This window comes from Telmatherina bonti, assembly GCF_933228915.1.
Source record: "Telmatherina bonti genome assembly, chromosome: 8".
NCBI classification, from domain to species: domain Eukaryota; kingdom Metazoa; phylum Chordata; class Actinopteri; order Atheriniformes; family Telmatherinidae; genus Telmatherina; species Telmatherina bonti.
Window position 1 is genome coordinate 5,820,829 of NC_136626.1, and position 18,286 is coordinate 5,839,114.

At 48.6% G+C, this 18,286-nt stretch overlaps 1 protein-coding gene across 1 annotated transcript in view; it reads left to right on the top strand.

Annotated features, from left to right (window-relative positions):
* The first annotated feature begins 1,821 nt into the window (after positions 1–1,821).
* LOC306759815 (kinesin-associated protein 3-like) overlaps positions 1,822–18,286 on the top strand; it is a 66,572-nt gene continuing 50,107 nt past the window's right edge. Inside the window, exons 1-9 of the mRNA XM_079245554.1 lie at positions 1,822–1,924; positions 3,523–3,654; positions 3,738–3,883; positions 4,004–4,062; positions 5,485–5,626; positions 7,119–7,218; positions 15,186–15,310; positions 15,459–15,557; positions 18,050–18,228. Of these exons, the coding sequence (XP_079101680.1) occupies positions 1,884–1,924; positions 3,523–3,654; positions 3,738–3,883; positions 4,004–4,062; positions 5,485–5,626; positions 7,119–7,218; positions 15,186–15,310; positions 15,459–15,557; positions 18,050–18,228 (1,023 nt within the window). The 5' untranslated portion in view covers positions 1,822–1,883. The remainder of the gene's footprint in view (positions 1,925–3,522; positions 3,655–3,737; positions 3,884–4,003; positions 4,063–5,484; positions 5,627–7,118; positions 7,219–15,185; positions 15,311–15,458; positions 15,558–18,049; positions 18,229–18,286) is intronic.

Below are 18,286 nucleotides of genomic sequence, written 5' to 3' on the forward strand. Positions count from 1 at the left end.
TGAACTGGTTGAACTGCTTTTACGGAGTAAAAATAGTCAAAAGAGCATTTAAAGCATCCCAGATGACTTTTTTGCCTCTTTAGGTGGTGCACGATGCTGCTTACAGTAACCCCAACTCACCTTTGTGACCTGAGTGCCTCCAGCCTGCAGCCAGACCATCCATCACATCTGCAGGACGGCTCCTGGCTAAAAGCAGCACAGACTCTCTGATTCGGTCTCAGCTAACACCACGTCTCTCCCGCTTGTCTTCTTGCTCATCTCTGACAGAAATGTTGAACTCTGGAGCAGAAAATCTGGAGTATAATAACTGTTTTCATGTCGCCAGCTTTCTGCAGCCACGTCAGCCAAAGATCCTGTGGAGTGCTTTGCTGCCAGGTTTGCATGGTTTCTGGTTTAAATGTGACCACCATCAGACTCCAGTGGGACCAGTCTACGGCCCTGAAGGTGACCTGTTTGCCCACAAGAAGACAATCTCACTAATTAAAAAAGTAGATTTTTGTCACATCTGTGCAGGAGAGTCAGCTTTGGTCCACTTCGGCCTGCAGTGCGACTCATAACGGCGACTTCATCTTCTTCTGCACATGGAGGTCCCGTTTACGTCTGCAGACTGTTCAGAATGGCGTCTGATGGTGGTAAAACTTTCATTTTACAGCTGCAGCATTTGCCATACAGCCACCAGAGTTTAAACTCTCAACCCATCACCCTGATCTGCAAATTAAAATGTCCAAATAGGTTGTTCACTCTCGTCTCCAGTACGACACATTGCTGTGTCATCTGTATGTCAGGGGTTAGTGAGATGGTCAAGCCTGTCTCCCTGTTTCCCTACCTCAAGAATGGCTTCTTGATGCCACGTTTCCATGGAGACCATTTCTGATGAGGCCTCAGCCAACAGAAGATGGATCAACTGCAGGTCCAGATGCATCTCTCAGGTCCTGGTTCAGGTCTGTGCTGGATTTCTGATCCTGTGGAAAGTTTTTTAGTCCTGACTCTTGTCAGTGTCCAGTTTCTGCCACCAGTTTCCAGCTAACATGGAATCACCTTGCTGCTGCTGAAATCCTGCTTTCTGTCTGTCAAACTGTCTGATCTTCACTGCTTTCACAGGCAAAACTAAAGAAATGGGAACCAATGATCTTACAAAAAGCCAAAAGATCCAGTTTAAACTGCTTCGTTGCTGAACTGACGCAACTCTGGCTTATCCCTTGGGTTAAGAACCATTTTCTGCCTGAATAGTTCACAGCTCAGGGCTAAGTTTTTCTGAAACTGGTCCAGTACCAGAGCAGGACTAAAAATGTGAAGAAAAAGAAAATGTCAACAATAAAATTTTGTAACACCTTCAGAAAGCAAAATATTGGTTGATCCGTATAACTTTGGGAAATTATAACAACATCTTGCTACCTGGAGCAGAAATCTGAAATGTGTTGTGAGATCCAGAGGTGGAAGAAGTAGAAGTAAAAATAAAGTAGAAGTCCTGCCATGTTTATGGATCTACTGATGCATTTAGAACAGGTGTTTTCACCAACAGGCTCGTCTACCTGCAGTGGAGCTGTGCTGATTAAGTCCACCTGGTTTAATGATGGTTGGAAAGAGCAGCAGGACAGGACTTCTACTTTCTGCTTATACTTTCTACACCTCTGGTTAGATCTGATTTTTATGCACAGCACTGAAAGCACCGAATCTTGACAAACTGCAGTACACGTTAGCGGCCGCTTCGTCCTCCCGGCCTCCAGGGGGCAGCAGTGTCCGCTTGCTGAGCCTCTCAGACGGCTGTTCGCTGCCGCCTCCATGGCAACAAGCTGGAGAACACAACAACATCCGCTCCATCATCACCGTCTGCATCAGCTGTTGTCGATTAAAGCAGGAAAACCTGATGAGGCTCGTTTCTGATGTTTAACATGGAGAACGGGGACCCCCGCTTTCTGAAGAGGTACCGCCTGTTAGCGGCTAGCTGTTAGCTACGTGTTAGCGGCTAGCAGCGTGATGCTAACATGTCAGACCGTTTAATGACGGTGATTCTCATGTCGTCAGCCGTGGCTTAGAATCTACTGATATTTCTGGATCAATAAGATCGGGGAGATTAGCTGGCTGACAGTGGCTACGTTTACCGTGACGACATATGTTTATATTGTGCTTCGATTTGGAAACGCATTTATCTTTTTTTTTTTTTCCCCACGACTAATAATATTATATCCACTTTGCTTTTACTAATAATGTCTTTTATTGACCATAAAGTCTTGCTTTGCCCGAGGAAAGAGCTTTAAAATGCATAAAAATGCGTTAAAAACTGAAGTTTTACTATGGAAACTTGCTCTATTTATTTAAATTTGCTCCAGTTTAATTATTTCAATGTTTCAGTTTCTTGATTTTTGACTGAATCCGATTTTTTTTTTTTTTTTTTTTTTAATATCATCAGCAAAGTAATGATGCTGAAGCTATGTTTTAACACATTGCCAAGGAGGAAAGACATCAGAATCTGTTGCTGCCTTCCATTTTGGGAAGAGATGGGTTATGTTCAAGCGTACAGTAAAATCAGTATTTACAATAAAATGTAAGATTTCAAAAGCAGCAGGGAGAAGGAGCATGGAGACGGGAGAGGAATAAAGAGAAAATGAAAGGTTGACATATGTGTGCCGCACGTGTACATCTAGGATCTTTGCATTCTGTGTTCAGACATGTTTAATCTTCATCCTTTTTTTTTGTACGTTAAGAACTTAGAGTCAGACTCTTCAATTGACATGGTAACAACTCCATAGTTTATAATTATCACTGAAAAGCCAACTGACCAGTAAGTAAGACCAGTTTAATGTCTGGCAGTTCAGTTCCAGACCAGACCGTGCAACGCTCAGAAAAACCGATAAAAACCCCAAATCTCCATTTCTGACTCTCCAGTGTCACTCAGCATGATAAATGTTAAAGGTAATGATGGTTGGTGTTTCCCAGACCTGGTCCTCGAAGGACCCTGCCCTGGAAGCTAGACGTGTTCCTACGTCCAACACACCTGACTCTGATGAAGATTAACAGGTTTGATCAGAACCTGATGAGCAGTTTAATTAAAACGCATCAGGTGTGCTGGAGTTGGTAAGAACCAAACCTTGCAGGACTCTGGTCTCTGAAGACCAGGACTCTGGTCTCTTAGACAAGGACTGAGAAACAAGATTTTCCTTATTTAGTCTGGACTCTGGTCTGGACTCTGGTCTTGACTTGGGTCTCCAATCTGGATTCTGGATTCAAATTGAGATGATGGAGACCACAGATGCTTGGATGTCCACCTTGATGTCCATCTGGATGCAGACCTTGACATGGACCTGAATGCAGTCCTGGAAGTGGACCTAGATTTGGAGGATGGTTGAGTCTGCCCTGCACCAGGACCAGCACCAGGACGAGGACCAGGACCAGCACCAGGACCAGGACCAGGACCAGACAGACCCTGGGGAAAACGTTCAGGGATTCTCATCGTGAGCAGGAACTTTGCTTTGTGTTGGATCAGTAAATATAAAAGTTGCTTCTGTTTGTTTTTCCCTGCAGGAGAGTGAAAGGATGCAGTCTGGACGTCCACCCGATTGAGAAGGCGCTGGTGGTCCAGTACGAGGTGGAGGCTACCATTCTGGGAGAGATGGGAGAGCCCATGATGGGGGAGCGCAAAGAATGTCAGAAGATGTGAGGGAAAAGTCAGAAATGTGAAAACCTGTGTGAACGCAGGCATTCCTCCGTAACTTCCCTCCTCTTATGTTTTTATCTAGTATTCGCCTGAAGAGCCTGAACGCCAACACGGACACGTCTTCTCTCGCTAGGAAGGTGGTGGAGGAGTGTCGTCTCATCCACCCGTCTAAACTCCATGAGGTGGAGCAGCTGCTGTTTTACCTGCAGAACCGCAAGCAGCCCAACGGTACTGAAGAGTTTAAACATGGCGGCTGTCGCCTTCCTACCGACAGCCATCATGAATGTCATTGTCATGAGGGATGTGATGAAAGGAGTCTTTACGGTGCTGGTTCTGGTCTTTTAACAGACAACCAGGAGAAGAAATGCATCTCGCCTCGAGACTTCGCATCTTACACAGGAGTGGAGGTAGGAACTGATCTCCTGCCTGGACTTTGGAGGTTTCTTTCTGCAAACTACATTATAAAAATGCTTCTGAACGTTTAGAAGGCAGAAAAACGTTAAGCCAGCTTTGACTTCCAGCGGCGAGTGGACATGGGAATATCAGTGGAAATGAAAGGAAGGAGACCAGATCGCCAACGTCAGGGATGTTCGACTTGTTGAATGATGTCAGAACGTTTTAATTCTGAACTAAAAGTTAAATCTGTAATGACATCACGTCCGCCCTTCATCCAATCAAAACCCTTCCCAACCCACCGGACTAAAGAAGAATTAAGTAAATGTGAATCGACATGTTTTACAAGTAAAGCTTGGAATAAAGATTTCCTTGTAAACCTGAAGGATTTAGTTGAGAATGTTCCGGTCAGACAACGATTTTTTTTAAAGAATATGTGATTGTTGGTTCTCAAGACCAAATGTTCCAAATTTTTGCTTAACAAAACATCCAAAACTAGCAATTAACTGAGGCGCAGCAACAAGTTTATCCCATTGTTCATGGTCAGCAGGCAGTCTGGAACATAAAATCCAGCATCGGGAAGCCGACACAGGAGAAGCTAGCTGTAGCAGCCGAGCCGCTAGCAGCTAGCCCACTGTAGCAGCCGAGCCGCTAGCAGCTAACTTGCTCTGTTTCATATTCGGCAACGTGCGAGTCACATGATCGGTGACAAAAACTTAGGATGGTCTCACCGCTTTGTTGTTTCAATAAACTGTTTTAAAAAGAAGGCATCACATTCGCAGTGTCAGTGTAGCATCATCACTTTACATTTCTATGTATTCTAACTCCGGTCCTTGAGACCTGCGGGTTTTAGATGTTTCTCTGCTCCATCACGCCTGGGGCTGGGGTTAAATATTCTGTTTAACTGTGCTAAACAGCGATGTAATGAAATATAAGATATACTGAAATATTGTTTTGTGATAATATTGTATTGATTTCATTGTTTTTTAATGAATGAGGCAGATTTGAATTTTTTATTTGTCTTGTACAAAAAGATCAGTGTTATTATTGATTCTGGAGTGCAATGTAGATCCTCTGTTGATGACATTGATATCAAGTATGTTGGAGCTTTAAGTGTTTACTTCACTGCAACGGTTTACTAGACTATAATGGCAAGAAAGAAAATCCCAATATATCGTCTTGCTTATAGTGTCGTGATATATCGTGTTGTTGTTCCTGTATTGTGATATATCATATTGGCGGATTCTTACACACCCCAGCTGTCCAAGCATGTTGATCCCCTGATTCAGTTCAGGTGTGTTGCAGCGGGAAACATCCAAAACCTGCAGCCTGCTTTGGATGCCGCTGAATCAATCGTAGTGTTGTGTAATACTGTTAAGCATGAAGTGAAGTAATCATGACGTTGCTCTGTGTGACTCTGCTGGATCCTCTTCCAGCTGGATGAGGAGGCGAGCATCAGTAACATCGACGAGTATGTGGAGCTGCTGTACGAGGACATCCAGGAGAAGATCAGAGGAGCAACGCTCATCCTCCAGCTGGCTCGCAACCAGGACAACCTGAAGGAACTCGTACGGAACGGTAACTTCCTGGGAAACATCAAGAGGTGGAGGGAAGTTCTTGATCTATCCATCCAAACTTCATAAGCAGAGTTTCCAAATATCCAATGACAGTGAGACCTGTCTGCTTTCCTTGCTGTCATACTGGAACATTTAAATCATAGACTATATAAAAGATGCCCCTCCCTGAGCCGTCACCTTATCGTGGTGGAGGGGTTTGTGTGTTGAAGATCCCTAGCAGCTATGTTGTCTGGGGTTTTATGCCCCTGGTAGGGTCACCTATTGCAAACAGGTGTGTACGGGAGGGACCAGACTAAGTACGGCTCAAAGACCCCGATGATGAATACAACCATGGGCATAAATGTTCCCTTGCCCAGACGCGGGTTACCCCCTGTATAGCCAGGCCTGGGGGTGGGGCACGAGAGTGAGCATCCGGTGGCCGGGCTTTTACCCATGGGGCCCGGTCGGGCTCAGCCCGAAAGGGTTATATGGACCCCACCTCCCGTGGGCTCACCATCTGCGGGAGGAGCCGTAGGGGTCGGGTGCAGTGTGAGCTGGGCGGCAGCAAGAGGCGGGGACCCTGGCGGTCCGATCCCCGGCTGCAGAAGCTGGCTCTAGGGACGTGGAACGTCACCTCTCTGGTGGGGAAGGAGCCTGAGCTTGTGTGCGAGGTTGAGCGGTTCCGACTAGATATAGTTGGACTCACCTCGACGCATGGCTTGGGCTCTGGAACCAGAACCCTCGAGAGGGGCTGGACTTTCTTCCACTCTGGAGTTGCTCATGGTGAGAGGCGCCGAGCAGGTGTGGGCATTCTCATCAGCCCCCAGCTTGGTGCCTGCACGTTGGGGTTTACCCCGGTGGATGAAAGGATAGTTTCCCTCCGCCTCCGGGTGGGGGGACGGGTCCTGACTGTTGTCTGTGCTTATGCACCGAACAGCAGTTCAGAGTACCCACCCTTTCTGGAGTCCTTGGAGGGAGTGCTGGAGGGTGCTCCTTCTGGGGACTCCATTGTTCTGCTGGGACAGTGAGACCTGGAGAGGAGGGATTGGGAGGCATTGGGAATCATCCTTAAAAAGCATTTTGTCAGGTCAGTCTTAAGGTTTCCCTGGAAAACGTGACTGGATGCGGGATGAAAACTGGTCGGACAGCTTGGAGAATAGTCCCAGTGAGTTTATGTACTCAGATCCAGTTCCTCTCCCCTCCATGACAACTGGGCTGTGTTTTCCACAACAGCACCAAACTATCATCCTCTGCTGCCTTCAGATCACACGGCTTCATTCCTTTCTGTCACGCCGCATCAGCTGGCCTGCCGTTGATAGGAGAAAGTGTTGGTGTGAAATGCGAGCCCTGGAGTCAGAGTGGAAACAGGACACCGAGATGCACCCACAGTACAGAATCCCCAGTAGCATTCTACCTGATTGCATTCCCCTAACGCTCCATTCTTCCAGCTGCACTTTGTTTTCCTTCCTTCCTGTCTCCTGAACATGTTGTTCGTGTCTTTGTCTTGTGCTTAGAGGCGGCCTTCTGCGCTCTGGCCAGAGTCCTGAGAGAGGAGTACAGGCAGAGTGTGGACCTGGCAACGACCATCATCTCAGTCTTCTTCTGCTTCTCCAGGTAGACTTTAAATCAGTGTTCTGGTTCTGTCGTAGGAACTCAGGATTTCTTTAGTTATTACAGAATCTGTAGGGTTTTGATTGGGGATCAATAACAGGCTCCATCCACCATCCAACAAAACAACCAGATTTTTCAAGCTCTGATGCTCTGAGAGTCTTTTTTCTTTTATTACTAACATATGTTGTTGTTGTTCATTCCTGAGCCGCAGAGCTTCAAAAATTATTTCTGTGGACATGTAGCCACAGGTCTGTGGACATGTAGCCACACACACGCCTGTGGACATGTAGCCACACACACGCCTGTGGACATGTAGCCACACACACGCCTGTGGACATGTAGCCACACGCCTGTGGACATGTAGCCACACACACGCCTGTGGACATGTAGCCACACACACGCCTGTGGACATGTAGCCACAGGTCTGTGGACATGTAGCCACACACACGCCTGTGGACATGTAGCCACAGGTCTGTGGACATGTAGCCACACGCCTGTGGACATGTAGCCACAGGTCTGTGGACGTGTAGCCACACGCCTGTGGACATGTAGCCACAGGTCTGTGGACGTGTAGCCACACGCCTGTGGACATGTAGCCACACACACGCCTGTGGACATGTAGCCACAGGTCTGTGGACGTGTAGCCACACGCCTGTGGACATGTAGCCACAGGTCTGTGGACGTGTAGCCACACGCCTGTGGACATGTAGCCACAGGTCTGTGGACATGTAGCCACACGCCTGTGGACATGTAGCCACACGCCTGTGGACATGTAGCCACACACACGCCTGTGGACATGTAGCCACACACACGCCTGTGGACATGTAGCCACACACACGCCTGTGGACATGTAGCCACACACACGCCTGTGGACATGTAGCCACACACACGCCTGTGGACATGTAGCCACAGGTCTGTGGACATGTAGCCACACGCCTGTGGACATGTAGCCACACGCCTGTGGACATGCAGCCACACACGCCTGTGGACATGCAGCCACACACGCCTGTGGACATGCAGCCACACACGCCTGTGGACATGCAGCCACACACGCCTGTGGACATGTAGCCACAGGTCTGTGGACATGCAGCCACAGGTCTGTGGACATGTAGCCACACGCCTGTGGACATGTAGCCACAGGTCTGTGGACATGCAGCCACACACGCCTGTGGACATGTAGCCACACGTCTGTGGACATGCAGCCACAGGTCTGTAGACATGTAGCCACAGGTCTGTGGACATGTAGCCACAGGTCTGTGGACATGCAGCCACACACGCCTGTGGACATGCAGCCACACGTCTGTGGACATGTAGCCACAGGTCTGTGGACATGTAGCCACACGCCTGTGGACATGCAGCCACACACGCCTGTGGACATGCAGCCACACACGCCTGTGGACATGTAGCCACACGTCTGTGGACATGTAGCCACACACGTCTGTGGACATGCAGCCACACACGCCTGTGGACATGCAGCCACACGTCTGTGGACATGTAGCCACAGGTCTGTGGACATGTAGCCACACGCCTGTGGACATGCAGCCACACACGCCTGTGGACATGCAGCCACACACGCCTGTGGACATGTAGCCACACGTCTGTGTACATGTAGCCACACACGTCTGTGGACATGCAGCCACACACGTCTGTGGACATGCAGCCACACACGCCTGTGGACATGCAGCCACACACGTCTGTGGACATGTAGCCACACGCCTGTGGACATGCAGCCACACGCCTGTGGACATGTAGCCACAGGTCTGTGGACATGTAGCCACACGCCTGTGGACATGCAGCCACACGCCTGTGGACATGTAGCCACACACACGCCTGTGGACATGTAGCCACACACACGCCTGTGGACATGTAGCCACACACACGCCTGTGGACATGCAGCCACACACGCCTGTGGACATGCAGCCACACACGCCTCTGGACATGTAGCCACACGTCTGTGGACATGTAGCCACACACGTCTGTGGACATGCAGCCACACACGTCTGTGGACATGCAGCCACACACGTCTGTGGACATGCAGCCACACACGTCTGTGGACATGTAGCCACACACGTCTGTGGACATGTAGCCACACACACGCCTGTGGACATGTAGCCACACACACGCCTGTGGACATGTAGCCACACACACGCCTGTGGACATGTAGCCACACACACGCCTGTGGACATGTAGCCACACACGCCTGTGGACATGTAGCCACACACACGCCTGTGGACATGTAGCCACACACACGCCTGTGGACATGTAGCCACACACACGCCACACACACGCCTGTGGACATGTAGCCACACACACGCCTGTGGACATGTAGCCACACACACGCCTGTGGACATGTAGCCACACACACGCCTGTGGACATGTAGCCACACACACGCCTGTGGACATGTAGCCACACGCCTGTGGACATGCAGCCACACACGCCTGTGGACATGCAGCCACACACGCCTGTGGACATGTAGCCACACACGTCTGTGGACATGTAGCCACACACGTCTGTGGACATGTAGCCACACACGCCTGTGGACATGTAGCCACACACGTCTGTGGACATGTAGCCACAGGTCTGTGGACATGTAGCCACAGGTCTGTGGACATGTAGCCACACGCCTGTGGACATGTAGCCACACGTCTGTGGACATGTAGCCACACGTATGTGGACATGTAGCCACACGTATGTGGACATGTAGCCACAGGTCTGTGGACATGTAGCCACACGTCTGTGGACATGTAGCCACACGTATGTGGACATGTAGCCACAGGTCTGTGGACATGTAGCCACACGCCTGTGGACATGTAGCCACACGCCTGTGGACATGTAGCCACACACGCCTGTGGACATGTAGCCACACGCCTGTGGACATGCAGCCACACACGTCTGTGGACATGCAGCCACACACGCCTGTGGACATGCAGCCACACACGCCTGTGGACATGTAGCCACACGCCTGTGGACATGCAGCCACACACGTCTGTGGACATGTAGCCACACGCCTGTGGACATGCAGCCACACACGCCTGTGGACATGTAGCCACACGTCTGTGGACATGTAGCCACAGGTCTGTGGACATGTAGCCACACGCCTGTGGACATGTAGCCACACGCCTGTGGACATGTAGCCACACACGCCTGTGGACATGCAGCCACACACGCCTGTGGACATGTAGCCACAGGTCTGTGGACATGCAGCCACACACGTCTGTGTACATGTAGCCACAGGTCTGTGGACATGTAGCCACACGCCTGTGGACATGCAGCCACACACGCCTGTGGACATGCAGCCACACACGCCTGTGGACATGTAGCCACAGGTCTGTGGACATGCAGCCACACACGCCTGTGGACATGCAGCCACACACGCCTGTGGACATGTAGCCACAGGTCTGTGGACATGTAGCCACACGCCTGTGGACATGCAGCCACACACGCCTGTGGACATGCAGCCACACGCCTGTGGACATGCAGCCACACACGCCTGTGGACATGTAGCCACACGTCTGTGGACATGTAGCCACAGGTCTGTGGACATGCAGCCACACACGCCTGTGGACATGCAGCCACAGGTCTGTGGACATGCAGCCACACACGCCTGTGGACATGCAGCCACACGCCTGTGGACATGCAGCCACACACGCCTGTGGACATGCAGCCACAGGTCTGTGGACATGCAGCCACACACGCCTGTGGACATGCAGCCACAGGTCTGTGGACATGCAGCCACACACGCCTGTGGACATGCAGCCACACGCCTGTGGACATGCAGCCACACACGTCTGTGGACATGTAGCCACACGCCTGTGGACATGTAGCCACAGGTCTGTGGACATGCAGCCACACACGCCTGTGGACATGTAGCCACAGGTCTGTGGACATGCAGCCACACACGCCTGTGGACATGCAGCCACACGCCTGTGGACATGTAGCCACACGTCTGTGGACATGTAGCCACAGGTCTGTGGACATGCAGCCACACACGCCTGTGGACATGCAGCCACAGGTCTGTGGACATGTAGCCACAGGTCTGTGGACATGTAGCCACAGGTCTGTGGACATGCAGCCACACACGCCTGTGGACATGCAGCCACAGGTCTGTGGACATGTAGCCACAGGTCTGTGGACATGTAGCCACAGGTCTGTGGACATGTAGCCACACACGTCTGTGGACATGCAGCCACACACGTCTGTGGACATGCAGCCACACACGCCTGTGGACATGCAGCCACACACACGCCTGTGGACATGCAGCCACACACACGCCTGTGGACATGCAGCCACACACGCGCCTGTGGACATGCAGCCACACACGCGCCTGTGGACATGTAGCCACACACACGCCTGTGGACATGTAGCCACACACACGCCTGTGGACATGTAGCCACACACACGCCTGTGGACATGTAGCCACACACACGCCTGTGGACATGTAGCCACACACACGCCTGTGGACATGTAGCCACACACACGCCTGTGGACATGTAGCCACACACACGCCTGTGGACATGTAGCCACACACACGCCTGTGGACATGTAGCCACACACACGCCTGTGGACATGTAGCCACACACGTCTGTGGACATGCAGCCACACACGTCTGTGGACATGCAGCCACACACGTCTGTGGACATGCAGCCACACACGTCTGTGGACATGCAGCCACACACGCCTGTGGACATGTAGCCACACACACGCCTGTGGACATGTAGCCACACACACGCCTGTGGACATGTAGCCACACACACGCCTGTGGACATGTAGCCACACACACGCCTGTGGACATGTAGCCACACACGCCTGTGGACATGTAGCCACACACACGCCTGTGGACATGTAGCCACACACACGCCTGTGGACATGTAGCCACACACACGCCTGTGGACATGTAGCCACACACACGCCTGTGGACATGTAGCCACACACGCCTGTGGACATGTAGCCACACACGTCTGTGGACATGTAGCCACACACGTCTGTGGACATGTAGCCACACACGCCTTTGGACATGTAGCCACACACGCCTTTGGACATGTAGCCACACACGCCTGTGGACATGCAGCCACACGTCTGTGGACATGCAGCCACACACGTCTGTGGACATGCAGCCACACACGTCTGTGGACATGTAGCCACACACGTCTGTGGACATGTAGCCACACACGTCTGTGGACATGTAGCCACACACGCCTGTGGACATGTAGCCACACACACGCCTGTGGACATGTAGCCACAGGTCTGTGGACATGTAGCCACACACACGCCTGTGGACATGTAGCCACAGGTCTGTGGACATGTAGCCACAGGTCTGTGGACATGTAGCCACACGTCTGTGGACATGTAGCCACACGCCTGTGGACATGTAGCCACACACGCCTGTGGACATGTAGCCACACGCCTGTGGACACACTCTAGTGAACCATCTCAATTCGGTCAGCTCGCTGCAGTTCTATAAAAGTTCCACAAATCCAACCAATCATAGCTCAGTCCCCCTGATTGCTTACTTTGATGGTTTCTATGTCAACACTAGTTGTTTGTTTCAAACTCCACCACACTCCGTTGCAGTTTTTATTTCCACATCTGAAGTACTTTTTATTTCCTACGTAAAAAGTCAAGTAGTTTCACCGAATTTACTGACATTTTGGTGAAACTAATCACCTCGATGTTGACGTTTGTGTGATGTTCATCTAGGCAATCGCTGCTAGCAAGGTTAGCACAGCTAGCTAGGCGATCGCAGCTAGCTAGGTAAACGCAGCTAGCTAGGTTAGCACAGCTAGCTAGGCTATCGCAGCTCGCTAGGTTAGCACAGCTAGCTAGGCGATCGCAGCGAGCTAGACGATTGCAGCTAGCCAGGCCTGCAGCAGCATGAGACACCGAATAAGAAATATATAACTGCTAGTCTAGCTAACCTAGCGAACATCAATAATGTTACAGCGCTTCCTCTGCAATAAATCAATACATCATTTATGTAACAATATGGACATTAAATATAGTTATACTTCACAAGAACGTAATGTAACAAAGTTTGTAGGAGCTTAACGTTTGAGGGCATTTCCAAAATCTGAATTAATTGTCTGTCCTATAAACAAGTGAGTTTTTTTTATAATTACAATAAAAGGAGAAAATGACGAAAAATAAAGAAACTGCTCCACCAAAGAGCGTCCAAAATGACCATTTCTTATCCAACAGTTTGTAAAAAAAACAAAAAAAAACAGGAGAAAACATGTAGAAGCCTGAAGAAACATGTAGAACATTCCCCCTCACAGCTTCACAGCTCTGTTTCCAGATGTGGTCAGGCTGTTTACAGGCTGTTTACAGACTGTTTACAATCCTCACATGAAGAAATAAACAGAACAGTGAGCTGCAACATTAAGCAACACAAATGTGAAGATTGAGAACAGAGCAGATGCTGCATTTCCTCAACATTTCCCCTGAACTGGAACAAGAGTTTTAGCATCATCATCATCACAATCTACGTGTGCAGTTGTCCTATCGCAGGTCCCACAATGTCGGAGGCTCAACGTGTTTTCATTGATTTCAGGGGAACCTGACAAAAATACAAAATTCAGGTTTGAAGACTAAACAACAAAACATTGGCGCCATAACAGTTGGTAAAAACAACTCTTAAATACAGACAAAAACATAGAAAACATGCACAAACAGAGGAAAGATCCATGCAGGTTTATTTGCCAGGAAGATGGCAAGACTGCAGCAGAACTTAAAGTGACTTTCAAGTTTGAAATTTCCTGTATTTTCTTTTATATAACGATATTTATCGCAGACTGAAAATATCGCAGTGTTTACAATGTCTACAGCCGTAACTGGAACAGTGGACCTCTGAGTTGTTTCTAAGATGCTGATTTTATTCATTTATTTATTTAACTTTTTCTATTTTTTTTTCTCTTTTGTTTTTGCCTGGCTTTGTTTTCTACATCATGTCGTGTTTTATGCTTTGTGTTGCCGTTTTGCACAGTATGTGCAAAACATGTATGTGCCAACACATAAAGCTGGATTAGACTGGAAATGTATGACAAGCAGCAGCTCTCAGCCAATCAGAAGAAGACCTGCAAATAAACTACTCAAGGATCCTGTAAGAACGAGATCTTATGGGGTTAATATGTACGTTTTCCAGTGAAAGCACCACTGTGTAGCTTTAAATCGTTCATTTTGAGATAAGAAAAATAACCCGATACTTGCTGAAATGTAGTTTTTATAAGATAACTGGTGAGATGATATTATACTTCCTGATCACATGGGACAGTTCCGTGTGTCGCTAGCATCATAGCATAATTAGCTAACCCATATTTTGGCTAAACTGGAGGGATAGAGGGATGGAGGGATGGGATAACTGCGTCTTCAGACCTCGGTCAGGATGATTTTTGTCCATCATCCCAGACCTGCCTCCAGACCTCTTTGTAAAGAACACGGATGCCATCAGGAAACCATCTCGGCCCACTTTTCCCCTTTGCTGCTGGTGGTTCCCTAAATTTCCCCATTAACAGCATCAACTCCCTCTCCTCCTCCTCCTCGTCCTCCTCTCTGCCAGTAGTCGTCCATGTTTGGGTCGAGCTGAAGTTTCACTCTTCATCGGGGCCTTCGGAAACACTAAAATTAGCCCTCACTAGAATAATACATAAACGTCTGTCAGAGCGGATTTCAGCAGCGAGAGGACGTGCACGTCTGAAAAGCGATCGTCATTCTTGGCCGGCCTCCACCTCCCTGTTATGCTGTTTGGATTGTGAAACGGTTCAAGCCGGGCTGATTATGAGCCGGACTGGGACATACTTTCTGACTGAGTGTGTTTTGACTTTTGACAGTTTACTTTGTAAACTACTTCAGGGGTGACGGATGGGGTCATTGTAACGACAGCTCCCAGCTGGAGTCCCAAATACCGTTTCAGTTCTGAAAATCCACTTGTGGATAAATGGAAGTGTTTTTCTCTGGCTGTAATTTTCTCCTCCAGCTTCTTGCAGTTCCACGGCATGGTCACACAACACAAGATGGGGGCTCTTTGCATGAGCATCATCGAGCATGAACTGAAGAGGTTTGATCTTTGGCAAGAAGAGCTGCAGAAGAAGAAGAAGGCCTATATCCTTTCCAGAGAGAAAACTTGACTCTAGAATGTAGTTTTTTGCCAGATGAAATGATTTTATGCTCATTTAGATGCATTCTCTGCCTCTTGCTTCAGCTCAGACAAATGAAATCCATGTTCAGTAGGTTCCTTGACTGATACCACATGAGGAATTCTCTGAGAATCTGAATCTGAAGAAAGAGCACGAGAAGTCTTTTAGGAAGTACCAGAGCCTTCTGAGCAAGCAGGAGCAGCTTCTCGGAGGTAGGGAGCTCCTAAACCTTTCCTTCCCTCTCGTTTCCCTCAGAGCATCAGCTGATATCTACATAAATTATGGTGTTTTATGGCGTTTCTCACAGCATCTGAATCTACATAAATAACCTGAAGAGCAAAACACAACAAGCAGATGATCATCAGAAGATGTGTAAAATATCTCTACAACCCTGTTTCCTCCCATATCTGCATCTGAATCAAGTTCCCAGCTTTTATTTATCTGAAGAGAGTTTTATTTTCTTTTTACTGAGTTTGGCTGTTTACATGCATGTTCCAGATTTTAATCTGGTTTAATGACTCCTGCTTACATCTCCCCGAGTAGCAAAAGGAATCATAATTGTGTATATCTGTTGTAAAACTTGGGTTAAATTTTAGCACAAAGCCCAAAATAACACGAAGATATCTGGATTGGTTCGTTGGACTGATGCTGGACACTCATCTGGATTTTTGGTTCCAAACACAATGATTGCAGTTTTATCTTTTATTTTGCTGAAGTTCTGGCACATCCAAGTCAATTTGACCGAGAGAAGAACCAAAGCTTTAACTTGGACCAAAGTCCCCTGGTGAAAAGATTAAAAAAAGAGCTGTGATCTGAGCTAGTGGGAGTATATACAGTAGATTATAGAGTAGAGGGCCACAACATGGAGCCTCAGATGTTAATGCTGAACAAAAGGGGGCCTAATAAGCAATTCAGTTCAGTTTAATTCAGCGGGATTTGTGTAGCACCACTTCACAACAGTGTCATTTTGGGCCACTTTACAGACACATCAATTCAAGCAAATTCATAATCAAAAGCCTAGTTAAGAAAAACCAACAGATTGCATAAACTCTTGACTTGGAACTGATCCCCCATCCTGAGCTGCACAAAGCGACAATATGGAGTCCTGGGGAACTCCACATCTAGATGATGTTCAGTATCGAGCCTTGGGGAACTCCACATCTAGATGATGTTCAGTATCGAGCCTTGGGGAACTCCACATCTAGATGATGTTCAGTATCGAGCCTTGGGGAACTCTACATCTAGATGATGTTCAGTATCGAGCCTTGGGGAACTCCACATCTAGATGATGTTCAGTATCGAGCCTTGGGGAACTCTACATCTAGATGATGTTCAGTATCGAGCCTTGGGGAACTCTACATCTAGATGATGTTCAGTATCGAGCCTTGGGGAACTCTACATCTAGATGATGTTCAGTATCGAGCCTTGGGGAACTCTACATCTAGATGATGTTCAGTATCGAGCCTTGGGGAACTCCACATCTAGATGATGTTCAGTATCGAGCCTTGGGGAACTCCACATCTAGATGATGTTCAGTATCGAGCCTTGGGGAACTCTACATCTAGATGATGTTCAGTATCGAGCCTTGGGGAACTCTACATCTAGATGATGTTCAGTATCGAGCCTTGGGGAACTCCACATCTAGATGATGTTCAGTATCGAGCCATTGGGAACTCCACATCTAGATGATGTTCAGTATCGAGCCTTGGGGAACTCCACATCTAGATGATGTTCAGTATCGAGCCATGGGGAACTCCACATCTAGATGATGTTCAGTATCGAGCCTTGGGGAACTCCACATCTAGATGATGTTCAGTATCGAGCCATGGGGAACTCCACATCTAGATGATGTTCAGTATCGAGCCTTGGGGAACTCCACATCTAGATGATGTTCAGTATCGAGCCTTGGGGAACTCCACATCTAGATGATGTTCAGTATCGAGCCATGGGGAACTCCACATCTAGATGATGTTCAGTATCGAGCCTTGGGGAACTCCACATCTAGATGATGTTCAGTATCGAGCCTTGGGGAACTCCACATCTAGATGATGTTCAGTATTGAGCCTTGGGGAACTCCACATCTAGATGATGTTCAGTATCGAGCCTTGGGGAACTCCACATCTAGATGATGTTCAGTATCGAGCCATGGGGAACTCCACATCTAGATGATGTTCAGTATCGAGCCTTGGGGAACTCCACATCTAGATGATGTTCAGTATCGAGCCTTGGGGAACTCCACATCTAGATGATGTTCAGTATCGAGCCTTGGGGAACTCCACATCTAGATGATGTTCAGTATCGAGCCATGGGGAACTCTACATCTAGATGATGTTCAGTATCGAGCCTTGGGGAACTCCACATCTAGATGATGTTCAGTATCGAGCCTTGGGGAACTCCACATCTAGATGATGTTCAGTATCGAGCCTTGGGGAACTCCACATCTAGATGATGTTCAGTATCGAGCCATGGGGAACTCTACATCTAGATGATGTTCAGTATCGAGCCTTGGGGAACTCCACATCTAGATGATGTTCAGTATCGAGCCATGGGGAACTACATACTGTCTTACCATGGAACTATGGTGCCAGACAAAACTTTAGCTTGTGTCTCAGCTAAATTGTAACTCAAATGTTCCAGAATGTTCCTCAGCTAAAACGAAGCGTTATAGAACAGCAGCTGACAGTGGCTCTGCTTTATCCTGCAGTTGCTATGTCTCTGCTGCTGAATCTGGCTGAAGACACTCGCACGGAGCTGAAGATGAGGAATAAAAACATCGTCCACATGCTGGTGAAGATCCTGGACCGGGAGGACGAGGAGCTGCTGCTGGTGGCTGTTTCCTTCCTGAAGAAGCTCTCCATCTTCCTGGAGAACAAGAATGACATGGTGAGACGGGTTCTTTCTACACAAACAAATGTTACAACATTGCAACAACTAGCGTCCC